General features: G+C 41.4%; 1 protein-coding gene across 4 annotated transcripts in view; it reads right to left on the reverse strand.

The window, feature by feature from the left end:
- The window catches only part of dgkd (diacylglycerol kinase delta), a 45,851-nt gene extending 25,718 nt beyond the window's left edge, over positions 1-20,133 (reverse strand). For 3 of the 4 annotated variants that reach the window (XM_031902543.1, XM_031902542.1, XM_031902541.1), the window contains exons 1-3: positions 19,136-19,213; positions 10,781-10,891; positions 4,251-4,331 (exon numbers count right to left, since the gene is read on the reverse strand). In XM_031902543.1, coding sequence (XP_031758403.1) covers positions 4,251-4,331; positions 10,781-10,891; positions 19,136-19,198 — 255 coding nt within the window. In that variant the 5' untranslated portion in view covers positions 19,199-19,213. Of the gene's footprint in view, positions 1-4,250; positions 4,332-10,780; positions 10,892-19,135; positions 19,214-19,817 lie in introns of those variants that run through there. The other variant, XM_004917864.4, reaches the window with a different exon arrangement.
- Between the last annotated feature and the right edge of the window lie 43 nt (positions 20,134-20,176).

A 20,176-nucleotide genomic window follows, 5' to 3' on the forward strand; every position in this document is an offset into this window, starting at 1 on the left:
GCAGGGTAGGGAAAGCAGAGTATTGCAGGTTTTTGCTGTACTACCACCATTAATATGGCTCTGGTCATGCGATAACATGGGTGTGGTTTCAAGTGGGTGTGGTTTTAAAAGGGGGAGTGGTCAAAACTAGCTTCCATTATCGGCCCTCCACCACAGAGGCCGGAAAAATTCCGGCTCTCGGTGCCACAGAAGTTGGACAGCACTGTGCTAACAGAAAGAATATATACTAAATATTCACTCTGTAAGCCAGGGGTGTCAAAATCAGGCTGTAGTCGCGGGCCAAATTTTTTTTATCAAGATACTTAGTATTAGTTACTATGTAGTTACTATGTGAGGAAAATGGAAATGGATCACGCTGGACAGTCAGGCACACTCACCAAGGGCCAAATAAAACAGCCAGGCGGGACGGATTCAGCCCGCGGGCTTTAAGCAGTCTCAAATATTGATGAGCGAATATCCGGTTTTCGCAAAACTTCGTGAAAAAAAACAAAAAAGCTGCGGTAACGTCAAAATGGGGGAGGCAAAAAAGACACGCACGACAAACGCATTTCGCAGATTTTTCACCAAATCGGGAGAGATTCGCTCATCACTAGTCTCAAAGTATACTCGTACATAGGAAACCTTAGGAGGCATACACACCGTATATTTACGCTCAGTTTGATGATTTATAGGGTTCATACACAATAGCGGTGGTACTCATCTCTTGTTGAGTGTTACTTTTCTTTAACATAGGTTTATAACTACAGTAATAACACTTAGAATTCATTTTGAGGTCCTCTTAGTGCTAAAAGAAGACCTGTAGGTATCACCATTTACAACAAATAAGATTAGGTGATGTACCTGCGGTAAACTTGCCACCATCCTTGGGAAGTTTCTTGCAGTGTTCTTGCAGTGTTATTACTTTAACAGGAACATAAGGGTCTGGTCTCATGAAATAACATAATATTTCCACATATCTGTATTTATGCAAGTTGTGGTTCCCTTTACCCTCAACACTCACCTGGGAGATCCTGATTCACCTACCCCCGAGAAAAGTGATGCGACTCACACAAGACGCCAATGCCTACCTAATAGCCTAAAACAAAAACATCCCAGGACTCCCGGAAAAGACTCTTTTCTACAAGCTGTAGATATTGGTGTTTTAGATTTATGCTACAAAACACATATATTTTAGTTATTATCAAAAGACAAAGATTTAGAACAGGACACAGGCACAGAACTGCAACTGTAGGCCGATTTTAGACATCAAGACCAGAGATCATTCTATTTACTGTACTTGGGCCTTAGAATGTTTACATAGAACAAGGAATCCATCTGATGTCTCCTGTCACAAGTATCCCTAGTGCAAGGTTAAGAATGTCACAAATAGTCTCAGAAACACCAACTGCACAAATACCATTTAGGACACTGCACTGATGTAGAAGATTTCTTTTACCAGAGAGATACCTTTTTGGGCTATTGTGCTGAGACAGTGAGACACTTAATCCTTTCCTAAAGATAGGCAGAGAGACACAGTTATGCTAAAACAAGGCTAATGATTGGCTGCCATGGGATCAGCCCATGTAGGAAGAAATGGTTAAATGGCAACATTTTTTACTTGAATTTGTTCCCTCACATCCTCACGAGCTTTCAGGATGTATGAGCTATTATTTAATACTCTGTATTGTAATACTGTATTAATGTATACCTCTAATAAAGCCATCTGGTTAATATCCTTTGTGAATCTGAATGATTCAAGTCAGGCCCAGGGGGAACTTATGGGCCAGGCTCGATTTGAGTAAGTATTTATTTAAATCCAAGAGTGACTTACTCACTGTGGGCAAGAATCATATATCCCTAGTGGAGGATCATTGGAGTATAGATACGAGCCATTATAGAAATACGACATTTTATAGAATTACGACACAAGCTACCAAGTTTTCACTACTGCAATGAACAGAGGACCTAAGTGACTGAACCTCGGTTCCCCCCACTTTTTTAAATGTTCACTAGTTATGGGTCAAAGACCTGCTCAATGGGGGAAGAGCAGGTGGGGTGGGACAGTATGTCTACTGCTACCATGTAGCCCTTCTATTAACCAGCACCTCTCTATCCACATACCTATTACTCCTTTTCCCCTTCTCTATTAATAAAATCTTTGCTATGCAGTGCTTCACACCTCCACGGGACACTCCCCCAAGTTTCTAACAGACCTGTGAGGTATGGCTGACTTAAAACTATTATCATGAAATGTTCAGGGCCTAGGTGAACAGGTGAAATGAGGCCCGGCATTTAAGGTAATTAAGCGGGCGAAACCATACATTATGCTGCTCCAGGAAACCCATTTGGATGGGAGCAAACTGCTCACGCTAAAGAAATCATAGTTTAAGGCCTTCTATCACTCAACTTACTCCTTCTAAAGAGGTTTCCATACTTGTGTATCACACAATTGTTCCTTTGAAATTTGTTGCAGACTACAAAGGCCATATTATCATGCACTGTTTTGTAAATAATAAATTGTATACCATGGTTACTGTATACAATACGTATCCATACATTCAACTCAGTTGAATGAAACTTTCTAAAGGCCACTACTCTACACTAAGTAGAAATATATATAGCAGAGCACCACGGAGTAAAAATCAAAAACAGTCTTTATTAGGTCATCTAAAAAGACACATGTACAACAAGGACCTACGCTTTACGTGTTTCGTGGCATCCCGCCACTTTCTCAGAAGCAGTAACAGTCCTTAAGGAGGAGGGGTTATATCAGCGTTTTTCAACCGCTCTTCCGCGGCACGAGATGTTGCCTGGTGTGCCGTAGGCAGGGCCACAATTTTTACTTTAAAAAAAAAATCCGGGCCCTGTCATTGGTTGCGCCCCGTGTGTACGGGTGACGTCAGTACGCACGGGGCGCAACGTTATAAAAGCGCCTGTGTGCAGTCGCGTGTAGGCAGAAGTGCAGAGGCGGCGTGCGTGAGGGGAAGATGCTGCTGAAGCCGCCGAAGAGTAAAATGCTGCTGGGCACCAATGTATTAGGGGGGGCCACGGGGCACACTGACTTATGGGGGCACTGCTGCTGGGCACCAATGTACTAGGGGGGCTGGCTCTTGGCACCAATGTACTGGGGGGCACTGCTGCTGGGCACCAATGTACTAGGGGGGCACTGCTCTTGGCACCAATGTACTAGGGGGGCACTGCTGCTGGGCACCAGTGTACTAGGGGGGCACTGCTGCTGGGCACCAGTGTACTAGGGGGGCACTGCTGCTGGGCACCAGTGTACTAGGGGGGCACTGCTGCTGGGCACCAGTGTACTAGGGGGGCACTGCTCTTGGCACCAAGTACTAGGGGGGCACTGCTGCTGGGCACCAATGTACTAGGGGGGCACTGCTCTTGGCACCAATGTACTAGGGGGGCACTGCTGCTGGGCACCAGTGTACTAGGGAGGCACTGCTGCTGGGCACAGAGTTAAATTTTTTAACATTTTCTAATGGTGGTGTGCCTCGTGATTTTTTTCATGAAACAAGTGTGCCTTTGCCCAAAAAAGGTTGAAAAACACTGGGTTATATATACCCCACAAACTACCACAATTACTGCCTAATAAAATTAACCCTTACCTCCCACATATATGAAATCAGAAAAATCACACAAAATATATACAATCAAGATAGAAACAAAATTATACATAATATAAACAAAAATACAGAGGAACCGCCAAACCTCCTTGTGATTCCAGGGAGTTAAGATTATATATCCAAAATGCCTCTCTACAGCGCATAGATAATCTAAATTTATGACTTATAGCCATAAAGTGAAAATCAAACAATCCCCCAAAAACAGCACAGGTCCCATATACTAACCTACTTCATTGTAATAAGATGTGTTGCCTTACATAATGATGTCTTTCAGGCAAATCAATGTTCTAAATATGTAGGAAATATATATATATATATATATATAAGAAATTAAATGTTTGAAAAAATAAAACGGTGGCGAGTGGCCCATCAGTGTCATAGGCTGAGCGAGTATGGCATTTTATACAAAAGGGAATTTGTGTTATGCAGATATAGCAAGAAAATCGTTTTAAAATACATCTTTGAGAAGATCTATTGGTGGAGACTCCACTGTGCCGCCTAGAACATTAGAGATACCACAAAGGAAAAATCCTACTTTATGTAAACAATTGTACCCTGCTAAATCACAGCACCAAGCATAAGTGTATGCCAGAGGCTTCTGTCAGCCAGGAGTATTGGAAGCAGTTTGATACTTACGGTGAAGCTGTTATTAAGATTCTTGGTACTGGATTCAGCAACACTTGCATCAGTTATATCAACTTCTTCAAATATGATTGACTGGGGGGGGGGGGGGGGAGAAAAAGATGGTAAAAATTAGGTGACAGGGCAATGTGACAAACAACAACAACGATCAGCATGAGCTAAACACCATGACACAATGATACCTGTTATTGAGTGCAGAGATAATGGGAAGACCTTTAGTAAGATATACACACACACACACACACATATATATATATATATATATATATATACACACACACATATATAAATCCAATGCTCTTCGTGTTAGTTTGTCCCTGAGGAAGAGTACTGTTTGTGCTTAACACGTTGAACTGTTTCTAATAACACTTTATTTCTGTATATTAAGTCCCAGTGTATGCAGTGTTTTCTCTCTCTCTCTCTCTATGTATATAGTAAGACATATCAATATTATTCAATTGGTCACTTATGACAGGGGTCCCCAACCTTTTTTTCACCACGGACCGGTTGCAAGCCAAAATTTATTTCCACGGACCGGGGGGTTGTTGCATGCGCACGGCGTTCATTCGCACGTTCATGCATGCCTTCTATATGTCTCTATGCGCGTCTTTACATGCGCAACGCGTAACTTTGAACGCACAGTGCTTTATTTTGTGCCTTTATATGTGCGCCGCTTTGTGTCGCCTGCATTTTTACTGCGGGCAGGAACAGAGGTGGCCCACTTGAAAGCCGCCCACGGCCCGGCGGTTGGGGACCCCTGACTTATGATATACATTATTTGTTGGTTTAAGTATTCATTCTGAAGGTATAGTCTTCTTTTAAGAGATGCCAACTTCAACCTGTTAGACAATCTATCCTGGAAGACCTACAGAATGGATTCTGTTTAGGCCTTGTATGCCATGCAAGTGCTTTGCTAAAGTATTTTCATGTTTTGTTGCCTTACAACCTGAATTAAAATAGATTGTTTTGAGAGTTTGCACCATTTCATTTACAGAACATGCCTACAACTTTGAAGTTTTTTTTAACATTAATTAATGGCTTCTTTCTGGCCACTCTTCCATATAGCCCAGCTCTATCAAGTGTATGGTTTATTGTGGTCCTATGGACAGATACTCCAGTCTCTGCTGTGGAACTCTGCAACTCATTCAGGGTTACCTATAGTCTCTGTGTTGCCTCTCTGATTAATGCCCTCCTTGCCCAGTCTGAGTTTTGGTGGGCGGTCCTCCAAGAATCTAAGTCTCTCACCACAGGGTGCACCTGGTTGCCATTGAAAGTGCTCATGTGTTTGCTTCCAAACTGGGCATATCTACAATGGAGAGGTCCTGTGTGAATGCACCTTGTATGACAGACTGCATAGGCGGAGGGTGACTTTTTTGTTTGGGGAGGCTAAAGATGGGCCATACAGAGTCTGACCTATAGCTATTGTGAGACTTAGTGGATTCGCTGCTGGTGTAAAAAATTAACTTCCCAACTACCTCTTGCTGTTCCCACTGACTCCCAGGGATACTGTGCAAAAGTGCGGGTGGGGGTGCTTTTTTTAACCCTAAAATGCTTAGGATGTAAAAGTATTCATACGTGCACTTCTGTTAGGGGTTCTCTAAACATTTGTGTTTGTGATCAGTTAGCTTCAAGGGGTAGTTCACCTTTAAATTAACTTTTAATATAAGGTAGACATTGATATTCTGAGACAATTTGCAATTGGTCCTCTTTTGTTTTTAATGGTTTTTCGGTTATTTAGCTTATTGTTCAGCAGCTCTCCATTTGGTACTTCAGCAGCTATCTGGTTGCTAGGGTCTTATTCACCAGGTAGTGGTTTAAACAAGAGATTGGAATATGAATAGTTAAAGGGCCTGCATGGAAAAATAAAACTGTAGCCTCACAGAGCAATACTTTTTGGTCAGTGATCCTCATTTGAAAGCTGGAAAGAGGCAGAAGCGAAAGGCAAATTATTCAAAAACTATAAAAAATTAACTAGGAAGACCAATTGCAAAGTTGTTAAGAATAGGCCATTCTATAACATACTACAAGTTAACTTAAAAGTGAACCTCCCCTTCAGATGTGTCTAAGTTAGCTTTATAGAGAGAGAGGCAGCAGGTACTGACATCCCAGGCACGTTATATACAGTGAGACGCAGTCTTTATATACAAAACCAGCATATTATATGCCATGAGGAGCAGTGGGTACTGATGGCAGATATTCAGGTCCTGGCACTATAACACTGGCACGGATACACAACATTGGCTCCACTGTAACTAACTAGAAATGAAAAAAACAATGACAAAAGTAAAAGAAAAATAGAAAGTGCAAAAAACCATAACAAATATATAAAAGCACAATGAGCTTTGTCAGGGGGAAAAGTTAACTTACCCTCCATCTGTTAGGGTAGGGGATAGGGATATTATAGATTTCAGCTAGTGGGTCAGTCTTTAGAACATATACAGTATAGTACCTGTGTATAGTACCTGTGGGATTAAAACTGTAGCAAAAGTTCAAAGTTGGTTCTTGGGTAAAGTTTACAGCCTGCAGATTCTTCTTATTTTAGTCTTCAATGCTGCACTGCCTCCAGTTTGCAAAATCTCCCGATCCCTGTCTGCATCTGCGCCTTGATTGGTCAATTTTACTGCCTGTCAAGAAAGCTGTGCTCGGATTGGAGAATCCACAAGAAGAAAGATCCAATCAGAGCACAGTTGATTTCTGCAGAACCCGGAGAAGATTTGCAGGGCAGTGCAGAAACGGAGCCAGGTTTTAAGGTGCCAAAGCAGGTTTGGGGAGGCTTAGCCTCCCCAAGCCTTATTGAAAATCCGCCTATGACAGACTGCCATCACCTTCAATTCCTCCACTGCCCAGGCAACAGAGGGCTTGCATCGGAATAGTTGCTATTTTAGGAAGTCTAGAAACTGGTGTGTTCACCACTGGTGCGACCACCACTTCTTCATAAACTTCATAAAATAGGCAAACACTGAGTAAACGTATTTGACAAATATATCTTTAAATCTAGCTTCTTCAATTCTGTTTGCAGAATCTGGCTTAACTACTTGTAGTGGGAGAAACCGATTTCCTTCTTGTGATGTCTAAAAATAGCTTGTCTCCCCCTCCTTGGGGCCTTAGTGTTTGGATTACAGCTGTTATCAATAATTCCACTTCCTCTGCAGGATCCTGGGAGGATATACTTGCACCCTCTGCAAAATGACAAGAATATGCCCATCCTCTGGCTTGCCAGACACCAGCATATCTTAGGTGTTCAACTGAGTGCCTAAAGGACTCTCTCCAGGGACTCAAAACATTTGGCATACCTCCTAGTCTAGTGTCCTATCAAACTGTTAGGACACTGCCTGAATGTTTCAGACATAGCAGGCTCTTGAAAAAATATTGTACTGGGGGGGGGCGACTTTCATGTTCCTCTTGGGGAGATGGAGGGCCTGCTTCTCCCGTTAGCAGTTCTGTATTGCACCCTAGAGTATTGCTCCATTTAGGGCCTGAGGACTGCTTGGAGGCACAAGTGAGGCACTTAAAAGAGCCATGGTTCGGGCAAAAGTTAGCCTGGCATATGTTAAACTTTGTAACTGCAACCCTCAACTTGGGGTACGCCGCTTTACCCTTAGGGCAGATGCGAGAGCCCAATATGTCCAGCAGGTACCACTTGACTGAGAAAAAATGGCTATGGGGGTAACTGTCTGTTCTTAATATTACCTACAGAATTCTATTCTAAGTGGCAGCTGCAGGAATAATTGCACTCATGGGGCTGGCATTATCACACATCATTTCTGAAAGGATTTTTTCATTTCAATTGTTGCAAAGTATGTCCAGATTCTTTAAAACAAAAAACTAAAAAAAAAAAACTGCACAGTAAAGACAAGTAACTAGTTTCAACAAAGCATCTTTTAAATTTCCGAAAACTATCATTTTACACATTAAGAAAAGGCATACACATTTTTAACACCTCCTAAACCCATTTACGAATAGAATATCCCCTTAAAATTGTTAAATCTAACAGGTCAGTGCAAATATAGGTAGTGGGGCACCCAAAACCTAAAGGGTGATCAGATGCAGCACAGCTTGACATTTTAATTGAAACGTCAAGCTGTGCTTAGGTTTAAGCTGCCACTTAGCAAGCACACACAGATCCTTACTTATTAAAAAATCAATGTACAGACACCAACACAAAACACCACTCCCATCAGAAGTTGCTCCCTATTCAAATAATTGAGAAAAGCATAACCAATGCACCAGAAAATAGGATTGGAGAGATTAGTCAAACTTTCTGCAACACACCCAATAAAGAAATCTGTACATCCACTATGTATGCATACAAGTACAAAAAACACAGCAACTCAGCAATTGAAAAGTACAGATAAAGAAAGCAAAGAGCCTATAAGAACTTACAGGAAAATATAGTATGCTGCCCTTTAGACTGCCTGATTTTTCCTAATATATTACCCACTTAGCATCCTTTAAGGCTCTTGGCACATGGGGCAAATTCTCCACCTGTGTTTACCAGACCAAGAATCCACCCTCACACTTCAGAAAGCTTATTGTTTTGCTGCACCTGGAGCTATTGCATTGGACCCAGGGGCAAGCAAATGGTGTGGATTTAGAAGATTAACTGCATGCTCAAGCATCAATAAGCTTTTTGAAGCATAGGGGCAGATTCTCTGCCTGCATTTATCCACAGGCCCAAAATGCGCTCCGTGTGGCAGAAAGAGGTGTGACCCTCTTGGAAAAGGTTTCACACCCTTGACCAAATTGTCTTGTTTTAATTATAAATAAAAATATATATTGTTTCTGTTATTTCTCACACTAAACAGGGCAAAATGTAAAAATAAAATAAATGTTCTACTTCCTGAGCCCAATAAGCAAAAACAAACCAACCAGCAACCCACTGAGAAGCATCTGTATAAGGCTGATTCCACACAGGGCTGATCTTGGTAGAGGCGAGGATCAGCCCCTATCAAGGTATCAACCTTCTTTCTTGCTTGCACACAGAAGCATTGAGTTGGCCCAGTGCAGGCATTTTCTGGCACTTCGTTGCCATGAAAAAGTAGCTGCTACTAGTAGCTCCATGTGGTTCACCCTAAGGGCTGTGACAGATGGGGAGACTAATCTCCCTTGTCGCAGGCGACTAATCTACCCAATATGCCATCCCACCGGCTAGAATGTAAATCACCAGTGGGAAGGCATACGCGGCGCAGAAATTACCGAAGTTTCCTCTCAAGGCAACTTCGGCAAATCGTTGCGTATGCCATTCCACCAGTGATTTACATTCTCACCGGTGGGATGGCATATCGGGAAGATTAGTCGCCCCCAACAAGGGAAATTTGTTGCGCGGCAAATAATCTCCCCGTCTGTCACAACCCTAAAAAATCTTCTAGTTGTGCCTGCACATGCCAGCATTTAATCTGCTTGCTTGCACTGATTAGAACAGTCAATGTACATTTAAAGTGATACTGACAGCCAATTAAAAAATTTTTTTACACCCGCTGTTGTGTTTTAATTTGTATCAGCTGTTAGTTCCTTCTAAACTAAGGCTAATGCCACATGAGGCGTAGGGCGGATATTTTCGCCCTACGCCTCCTACATGTGCCTGTACCCGAATGAATGAGATACGCTCAGGTGCAGGCACATGTAGCCAATATACGCATGAAAACGCGAGACTTTGCATTATCTCGCGTTTTCATTCGTATATCGGCTACATGTGCTGCACTCGAGCGTATCTCATTCATTCGGGTGCAGGCACATGTAGGAGGTGTAGGGCGGAATTTTCAGCAAACGCTTTTACGCTTGCCGAAAATATCCACCCTACGCCTCGTGGGGCATTAGCTTAAACCTTTTTTTCGCTTCATAATTATGGTAGCACGAATTACAGACCCACGGAGCAGCCATGTTTGTTCCCCTCTTCCGGGTTTTAATTTAAATGCCTCCAAAGTGAATAAATATGCCCAATGACAAACCTGCAACACCCCTTCTGCTTTCAGCAGGTGTGTGACAAAGCTCAGCGCCATTGTCTATGTGTAATGGGGGGGGGGCAGGCACAGGAAAGCTTAAGCTGGCCTGCTATTTAATTCTTCGGGGGAAGAGCAGAGGGGGAAGGGGCACAGCCCTTTGAAGTAGGCAGGCAATGGAAAGGTCAAGCCTGCCTGCTATCTAGTACACAATGTGATGCAAGGAGCGAGTGAGGGAGGGGGAACTCTTTGAAGCAAACGGCAAGCTGAATCTTCCCAGTTTATGACGTAGTCCTTTTGACAGATTGAGAAGCTACAGTCGGGTTGCCAGACAGTTGGGTTCAGGATCTTAAGTAGGATTTATGTAGAGAAACAGGACTTTTAGGATAAAACAGTCAACATGACCTATAGGTAGGTTTGTAATTAGGTTCATATATTTAAAAGAACATTTTTGGTGTCAGTATCACTTTAAGGCCCATCAATTATATAATGTGCAAACCACAGATAAGGAATTGACCAGTCTTAACAGATCATCCCCCCACCCACCCCCCACATACACACACACACACACACACACACACAAACCTTGGCAGTCTTGGCATAGTAAAGAGTTCTCCCTCTGAGTTTGAAATAGCGCCGTTTCCATCTCTGAAAGGAACTGGTTTGCTTATGCAGGTGCCCCTCCTTTATGATAGCCTAAAAATGTAAAATAAAATGTTATACAGGGTATGGCCACATATGTGTATTTTCCTTAGATATGCCCCCTACTGCTCTAGATGCTAACTGTATATATCAAAAGGACCAATGTGCACCCTAGGTAGGAAAGGAGACACATAAGCAAATATTTAGAATTGGTGCATCAAACTTGTGCCTTTTGGCACTGGCATGGTTATGCTGTTTATGACTTTTCACAGTGGAGAGTATTATAAGGCATTATGCTTTATAGTATTATTTTAAAGCACTATAATGTAGTAAATGCATCACAACAGGTCTAAAGTTCACAGGTTACAAATGCAACATAGATACAAAAATTATTTTTTAAAAAGTTACTATCACAGTTTAGAAGTGATTTTGGATTTCTATTAAGCACTTGTAAAAAGGGGCTTAAAAATAAAAAATACTGCTATGCTAGTACTGAATATACTTTCATTTTAAAGGGCAGTAAACTGTGCATTAATGCACATACCAGCAATGAAGAGAAGGCAGGCTATAAAAAAATATGAATGGAGAACTTTGAGTACAGACCAAATCAGATTCTCATTCGAAGATCAGATATATTATTAATAATGTTATTTGCCATTTCACAACACTTTCATGGCTGTCAAGAAACTGTTGCCAAAAGAAAGTTTTAATGAACCATGCTTCCAACATAGCCCCACTATTCGATTCTTCTAAAGTTGTTTGAGCTTTACTGTCCTGCAGGATGGTTCACATACTTGGCAATAAATGCCTTTTCTTATAAAGGGCAACTACTATCTTCTGATATACCCTTAATGCTCTGCTACTTTCATTCCCATTTTCTGAACACATTCTCATTTTAACAGTCAAATATACAAAGTATATTCTTACAAAGTGTAAATCTCACTGGATAGTCAAGTTATGTTAATGGTACTTGAAGCCTAAAACTGTTAATTTTTCAAACCGCCAAAAAACAGAAAATGAAAGTGAGAGGAACACACTAAATTCACAATAATATTCTGTTTAAGGTTGGATGCCCTTAACACATATCACACATTTGCCCAACAGCTGTGTCTTAGTGAGGAATGTATCCCCTCCATTACTACTGCAAGGGACTGCACTTTGCATCACCAAGACTAATTCAAAGCTTTTCCAAGCCTTTTTCTCTGCTGTATCATTTTTGTCAAGCTACCCTCCCAAAATGGTGATGTAACATGTCATCCTTTCTGTTAGTCTGTTAACCCTCACTTCAACTCATCTGAAACCCCCCCCATGCCTGTCTAATCTGCGTGTTCCATATAGCATGATGCTCTCTCTACAAGTCTGCCTGTCTCTGTATTCTGTCACCATGATACAGAACATTCATACGAGACATGCTCATTCCCAAGTACATTTCCCAGGAATCTTTTTTTAAATGTATCAAATAAACAAATAAAGCCCTTGTCTGTCTCTTCTCTCAGAGCTCTCCTTCTCCCGGACTGTTTTCTCCTTCCCTCTCCATGTTAGGAATCACGGAATGAAATATTTACAAACATGTGTATAGATGTTTACATTCTTCCATCTCAGACACATTCTTTATACATAGACTGACACACAGAAATGCTCAAGATGAACCGCACTCTTCCCTTCAGTCTAATATAGACAGCAATAAAGAAATTTCAATAAAAACAGGTCACCTGAATTTTAAGCTTTTTTTGTACAATTGGTGAACGACATATACTGTATATGGTAAATTGGATGTTTTCCACCCTTTATAAAAGACATCCAGTTACAGCTCACACAAGCAAGTCAGGGTTGCTTTTAGCTGTGGAAGGGCCATAGGGGGTGGGGCTTAGTTAATATAAAGACTTTGCAGGCTAGGCAATAGGTTGCAGGCTAGGCAACACTAATACAAAGTGGGGCATTACTATCATGAACTTAAGGCATGGGCAGCAATGAGTTGAGATTTAACGCTGCAATTCACCAAACCCATGTGCCACACTATCTAGCCTCTCCACTGTCTGGCCCAAAGCAGCAGACTGGGGAAAGCCCCCCTGAAGGCCAATTTTATGGATTATGGAAGATCTGAGCAAATGCTTATATACTGAGCAAGATACAACTGCAAATATAGCAGGCACCTGTGACAAGTGTTTTTAAAATGTAACCTGGTATTGCAGCACGGGTGTGTGCCTGACCAAATTGCAACCACAATGGGCCACTTAAAAGTCTGAAAACCACTATACAGACAGATTCAGAGGGATGTCTTTCTGGTCCCAGCTTACTGATTAGAAACACATTTGTAATGGAATATTTATATTAACACAGAAATTGAGGTGACTGAACTTGTTCAGAGAATTATCTTTGTGAAAGTTATCATTGTGAAAGAACACAGCGTTAACAGCTCTGTGTATTCCAATATTTAATTACAATTTTCTCAACCGCAAACACTTCTCCTATGTGGGATATGCCATGGACACTGACGGTGCACAAAGGTGGAAGGACACTGTACCATCCACCTCTTTTGTTGAATTACCCCATAATTAACAAGGAACAGGGCCTTCTAAATAAGAGATATATTCTACAATGTCAAATTCATTGCCTAAATCTACAGGATCCAGCAATTTCCCATCTGTGGGTGGTTGTGTGGGCAAAAGGCAGATCTTAAGAACATAAAAGACTCTAATTATCAAGAAACATTTTTTTTTGCTTTGGTTAAATACAGTTCTTAGCTTGGGTAGCAGAAATCCTTTATGGAGCAGAGGAATGAGAACAACGCCTACTTCTATATGTAGGCGGCATGTACCGTGAAGGCAGAACAGCTTGTTTTATAGGAAATCAAGCAATATCTGCATTTGGAGCTCAATTAAAGATCTTAAACAGAAATTGCACAGAGGTAATATGCATTTAACTCCTGCATCTTTTTTTAATAATTAATGAGAATTAAACTCTGAACCCATAATGCACATGCAGAAAGTGTGTGTATAATGGTAACCTACACCTACAGAAGAATTAACCCTCTTAATCTAGTCATAAAAAGAGAACTGTGCCATAGAAACTTGTGAAGCAAAGTTGCCTTTTCATAAAACTGAGCCTAATGTATTGTGTGAATGTGACAGTGACTTTAAAAATAACAAGTTCCACTGCAGCAGAGAATGAAGAAAAATCTTTGTCAAAGTGCAAGGTAATAAGTGTCAGTGCCATAGAAATAAAGAAGAAAAAGAAATACTAGTTTTGAAGGAGAAAATGTGCCAGAAATTCCCCTTGATTAACATGTTAATGCTATATAAATAACTAATATTAACTTATTTCCATCCTCAGACGTTTGATCTTGAAAGCACCAATAGCCATTATGGCTAAGAATGGGTTCAGTGCAATGCATAGAGGGGACCAATAATAGAAGCCCCATGATGGAGTTTACCTTTTTGGTTCCACAGATTCAGTCAGCAACATACCTAAAAACTCTTAAATTCCCTGAGGTAAGCAAAATTTCCACAAGCCAGACCAAAGGGTAGCAGTAAAGTAGAGGAGAAAAAAAAACAGGCCCAGTTGGGCAGTGTCATAACATACATCAAATTTAGAGGGGATTATAGGCAGATAGGGGGGTGTTCTTTGTTTCCCATAAAAATGATCAGCGCACCAGAGGCCCCCCTTTTAAATTAGAGGAACTGAACTTTAATTTGAAGCAGTATTATGTTTTTTTATGATAAGGGCAGAGATGTTGTTAAGGCAGATTCTGTTGATGCCTTTAAGAATGCCTTGGATGATTTCTTGAACAAGCATAGTATCTAAGGCTACTGTGATACTGAAATCTGCAATTAGTATTGATGTTGGTATTATATATATATATATATATATATATAGTCCAAATTGAATCGGCACTCACCGCTCCAAAGGCATTCGCCGGGTGCTAACCAAGGGAAAAACAGCGGATTTGTAGAAAGCACTCACAGCATAGGTAGAGTAAAAATTTTCTTTGTGTTTATTTAGATCATCGACTCTACGCGTTTCGATCCTCGTGGGATCGTCATCAGGATGTATATATATATACATATATATATATATACACACACCATTGAAACCGGCACTCACGTATACTCAACTGACGTTTCAGGATGTGTGTGTCTATATATATATATATATATATATATATATATATATATATATATATATATATATATATATATATATATATATATATATATATTTCGGCTGTAACACCAGCCTTTGTCAAAGTTGACAAAGGCTGGTGTTACAGCCGAAACGTCAGTTGTCATGTCTCCACAATAAAATTTCTATAATGGATTTCTAAGTCCTGAGCGAGCGGTACCTTCTTTCTGGAATTTTTATATATATATATATATATATATATAGTAGAAAGAGTGCCGCACAACACAGGGACTTGATACAAAAGAAAAAGTGGTTTTATTGAAAAAATTCCAACGTTTCGAGCACAATCTGTGCTCTTCCTCAGTGGTTTGTCCCTGAGGAAGAGCACAGATTGTGCTCGAAACGTTGGAATTTTTTCAATAAAACCACTTTTTCTTTTGTATCAAGTCCCTGTGTGTGCGGCACTCTTTCTACTATATTTTTGTTTTTTGACCTGCACCAAGGGCATTTGGACTTGTATAGGGTGTGCTCCTCCCTGTATACTATATATATATATATATATATTTATATATATATATGCGAGTGTATCAGTAGCTCAGTAGGGGTCTATGTGTGTGCATTGGAGTTCGCTTGGAAGGGTTTAACTTGATGGACTTTGGTCTTTTTTCAATCCAACTTAATTATGTAACTATATCAATTTGTAAATGTTGCATCATAGCAAGTGGCAACACGCATTGTTCAGGTAGAGCAGTGATCCCCAACCAGTGGCTCGGGGGCCCCTTGGATGTTGCTCTCAGTACCCCCAAACCAGGTAGTTATTTTTGAATTCCTGACTTGGTGGAATTTGGTTGAATAAAAACAAGACTTACTACCAAATAAAGCCCCCTGTAAGCAAATATTGTGCATAGAGGCTACCTAATAGCCAATCACAGCCCTTATTTTGCACCTCCATTAACTTTTATGATACTTGTGTTGCTCCCCAAGTCTTTTTACATTTGACTGTGGCTCACGAGTAAGAAAGGTTGGGGACCCCGAGGTAAAGGATATTTACATGAAGGAAGTAGTATAAATCCAAGAGGTCTCCAAAAGGAAGTGGTACAGCATGGGGAAAAAAAAAATTAACAGGCAATTACCAAGTTTATTCTGCAAGGATCACTGTGTACAGCCACGTTTGTTTTTATACCACCCTTTCTCTTAAATGATTGAACCTTCCTTAACACTGACAGCAAATGACTGAAAGTGTCATGCTGCTGTAATGCAGAACTGCTACTGACAGGCACTAAACATTTTGCTGTGAGAACAGACTGGAAGTGATTACTTGTTGCCCAGGCACATATCCCAAGAGGGCTGATGAATTAAGTCTGCTTTCGGTTTAAGACTTGGATATAGCTTGCCACTAGTTGATACAGAACCTGCTGACACCGTTCTGCCTCTGCCATTGGCTATTAATCTGTCCTGCCTGGTTTTGGCCTGAACTATCCACAAATTAGGGTACTAGCCATCTGACCTCTGGCTTAGATGCAAACTACGGCCTCTGCTCTCTGCCATTGCTGCCTACACCTCTAGCATCCCAGTCAACTGTAGGCTCATATGTGTAAACCTGTTCCCCACAGGTGTTGTCCCAGAAAGCACAGGCCACAATACAGCACCAGTAAATTCCAGCACTGGCAAAAATCTTCATATTTTCTGAAGGTACCACACAGCGATAAAGGTGGTTTATTTATCTTGAGTGGGTTACACTGTTTGAAGAGAAAATATTAAACGCACAAACAATGCAGTAGTGCTGGGCTCAGAAAGTTTAGGTGGGCCTATGAGCTGTGGGAATTGTGTCTGCAGACAGAGGAGGAGTTAGGGGCTTTGCTCACAAAAGACAAGTTGGCAGCCAAGAAGATTCATATGTACTATTTTTATCTGTACATGCCACATCTATGCATATTTGGCAGAAACCCTTGCGGTTCATATTTATGATGTTTTACTTTGGTACCTAATGATATGTGAGAGATGAGTTGGTGGATTTTCAGAAACTGTCAAAACCGCTAAATTCAGGAAAGCTTTGTAGTTTGGTGGTTTGGAGTAGAAAGACAGTTACCATTTTTGGAATGTGTAGTTAGTGAAAATATAAGGCTTTCTGGGATTAACTTTTTTATAGCTGTACCCCACATAAAATGCAATAACTGTTAATTATGAGAACTAAAAATGACAGAAATTATAGGAGCATACTGGGTATTTTCATATTGGGGGCCCTATATGCTAAACCCATGCACATTGGGCATCAAACTGTTCAGCAGACCCTTGGTCATGATAAGTTGGTAGTTTTGCCTATTTTGGTTTTGTCAGAATCCTATTTTCAAAACTGTATCATTCGCTAGGGTAAACCTAATGTTAGAATTTCTGGCCTTGAAATATGTAGTATGCAGCCTCTCTTGTCTCTTTCCCTGGAAACAATATTGCACTGCAATACTCCATTAAACCAGTGATCCCCAACCAATGGCTCAACATGTTGATCACCAGATCCTTAGATGTTGCTCCCAGTGGCCCTGAAGCAGGTGTTTATTTTTTTTATTACGTGGGCTTAGTGGTGTAAAAACCTCCTTGTTTGGTGTATATAAATATAAACAATACAGAAGTTTGGGTGCTCGGACAATATCTCACACAGGAGGACCACCACACCACTATTAACACAATAACCCCTATTTGAAAGCTGGAAACAGGCAGAAGAGTATAGCAAATAATAAAAAAAGTAAAGTTTAACAGAAGAGATGCAAAGTTGATGAACTATCCCTTTTAAAGTTACTTTAGATGCACACTGCAGATTAGACCAGTCAGATCAGCCATGCAGAATGCATGACTAATTAGCAAATCATTCAGACGCATCTGAATGACCATATAAAATCCAGTGTAGTCTGCATGCATGTAAATAAACTGCATAGAACTTTCACCTGCTTGTCTGTGTGTGAAATACAGTGGTGCACATGTGCAATAAAAAATCTACTAGTTATCTGTAGACACAAATCCCCTTTAATATAGGCTAGGAGGCATGGCATACAGTTCCCTATACGGTACTGTAACCTTTCTCCTATAACCCTGACTTGCCTCACATAGCTTCATGTCACACAATACAAAAGACACAGTCATCCTTTTTAATTCTAGCACAATTTATAAGCTAATACGTTTTTAAGCTAAACACTGTTTTATGATACATTAAGGACAGTGGAACATTAACCAGAGACTTTCCTCAAACTGCCAACAGAACCTAATATTCTACTGTAAGGGAAGTGCACTACCTATGGCACGCAGTACTGGGTATCAATAGAGGACATGGAATTCTCAATTCTCAGTTCAAAACGAAGGTCAAATGGGGAGACTGAAAATATGCCAAGGTTGGTGCTTCCAAGGTAAATAATTATATTACCAGTATGCCAACACCTTTTAACACCCTTTTTTGCAAATGTTTTGTTAGCAGAACTTTATTAGACAGAGGTATTATCTGAACCTGGGAATCCTATTATCTGCCTCACAGGGACCAAGTAGCTTTATTTTTCCCGTGTGCCCTATTTAACTCAAGAAATTATTAAAAAGCCACAAACCCTATTTGTTGCACTCATGTTAAACAAGGGGTTATTCTGCAGTTTTAGCACGTTAAACCACAGTACAGTCCCCATACACTACAATAGGATAACTGTTTTGCTTTCCAATTAGAAAAAAAACAGAGAAAGCACATTTTTCAGAGGTAGCGTTTTTTCCAGACCTGCATTGCTCTCCACTACATCACATTGCTTGCAGGCAAAAGTATACATTTTTTTTTTTACAAGAACAACCCTTATAAGTGAACATACCTAGCATTATGAGACAAGCTTTGCAATTACAACTCCCTGTTTGTGAGGATGTGTCTGTGTGCAATCTGGAGGGTTAAAAGTCTGATACAGAAGTGCTGAAAATGGTCAAGAGATACAGGGAGGTATCAAGACCTATAAATGACACATATGGGAGCCACTAGCCATAAGAAAGACTAGACAGGAGGTTGTCAGTGCATCATGCATAGAGCCAAGTGTGGGCATACAACCTAAAGCAATGCAGATAATAACCAAACAAAAGATTTACAGAATCACAGACCTTTAGTTACAAATGTCACCAATACAGTGCTGCTGCTGCCTGTCATATAACATTCAGTCTTACCAGGCCAGTTTCTCCAGTGCCAAAATCAGCCCTCAGAATCGATGTTCTATCAGCCATAAACATCCTCACCCCTCTGCATTCCATACTGGCACAACTGCCATACCTGATGTTCTCCCACAGCAATACCACACTGTGCACAGGACTCATTCTGCTTCTCTCTCCCCCAAACAGGTGACTTGTCTGATTGCCCTGACCTACCAGTAGGGGTTACAGTTCCCAAGATGCATCCAAAGCTAAGAGATCATGCCATGGGCTACTTTTGGTGGGGTTTCTTACCATGCTGGGTGCCCCCTAAAGTGGAAGCTTTTTTTGTTGCTTGAGAACCCCAGGAGCAGCAGGGGGGGTTATTGGCACCTCTTAACATTGTATTCTATTGAAATGAAGGCAATAGGGGTGGGGGTGTATTTAACATTGTATTGGGGGTCCAGCCTGCAGTCTGTCTGTTCCCTCTGTCTGTTCCCTCTGTCCCGTCTCTTGCTTACCCTTCTGCACCCTCCATATGGCAACTTTCATGAGCTCTGCCTCTCTATAGCCCGGCTGCCCCCTTTGGACCCCCAGCCCACTGCTTTACCGGCCTCCCTCGCCCAATGGCTCTTATTGGCCACTGCTTAGCTGTAATGGACAGAGCAACCCTCCGCAAGCAGCAGCTGCATGTTTTCTACTTCCCGACGCTACATCTCACCTTCCCCCGGATCTGTCCCGACGTGGACACTTTCCTTCGAAGTTTCTGCGGCTCGGGTTCCGGTTCGCTATCCGATGATTCCTCAGCTGGGGCTCCTGGAGCTACCGCAGCCAAAGAGGCCGCCATCACTCCCAAAGAGCCGGGCACCGGGACACAGCGCTATACTGAGGCCCGATACAATTTTGGCAAACAGCGACATCTACGGGTGACTTCGGTGTAGCCGGCGCTCTAGGCACAGCGACCCCCAGGGGTGGAAAGGTGTAGCGCATCTCGAGCGAATGAAACCTCCCAAAATCCTCTGCTTTCTGGGGGTTAGCGTTTCCTCCTACAGTAAGGGCACAATAAAACATCCGGCCGAG

The sequence above is a fragment of the Xenopus tropicalis genome, chromosome 5, assembly GCF_000004195.4.
Source record: "Xenopus tropicalis strain Nigerian chromosome 5, UCB_Xtro_10.0, whole genome shotgun sequence".
Classification (NCBI taxonomy): Eukaryota; Metazoa; Chordata; class Amphibia; order Anura; family Pipidae; genus Xenopus; species Xenopus tropicalis.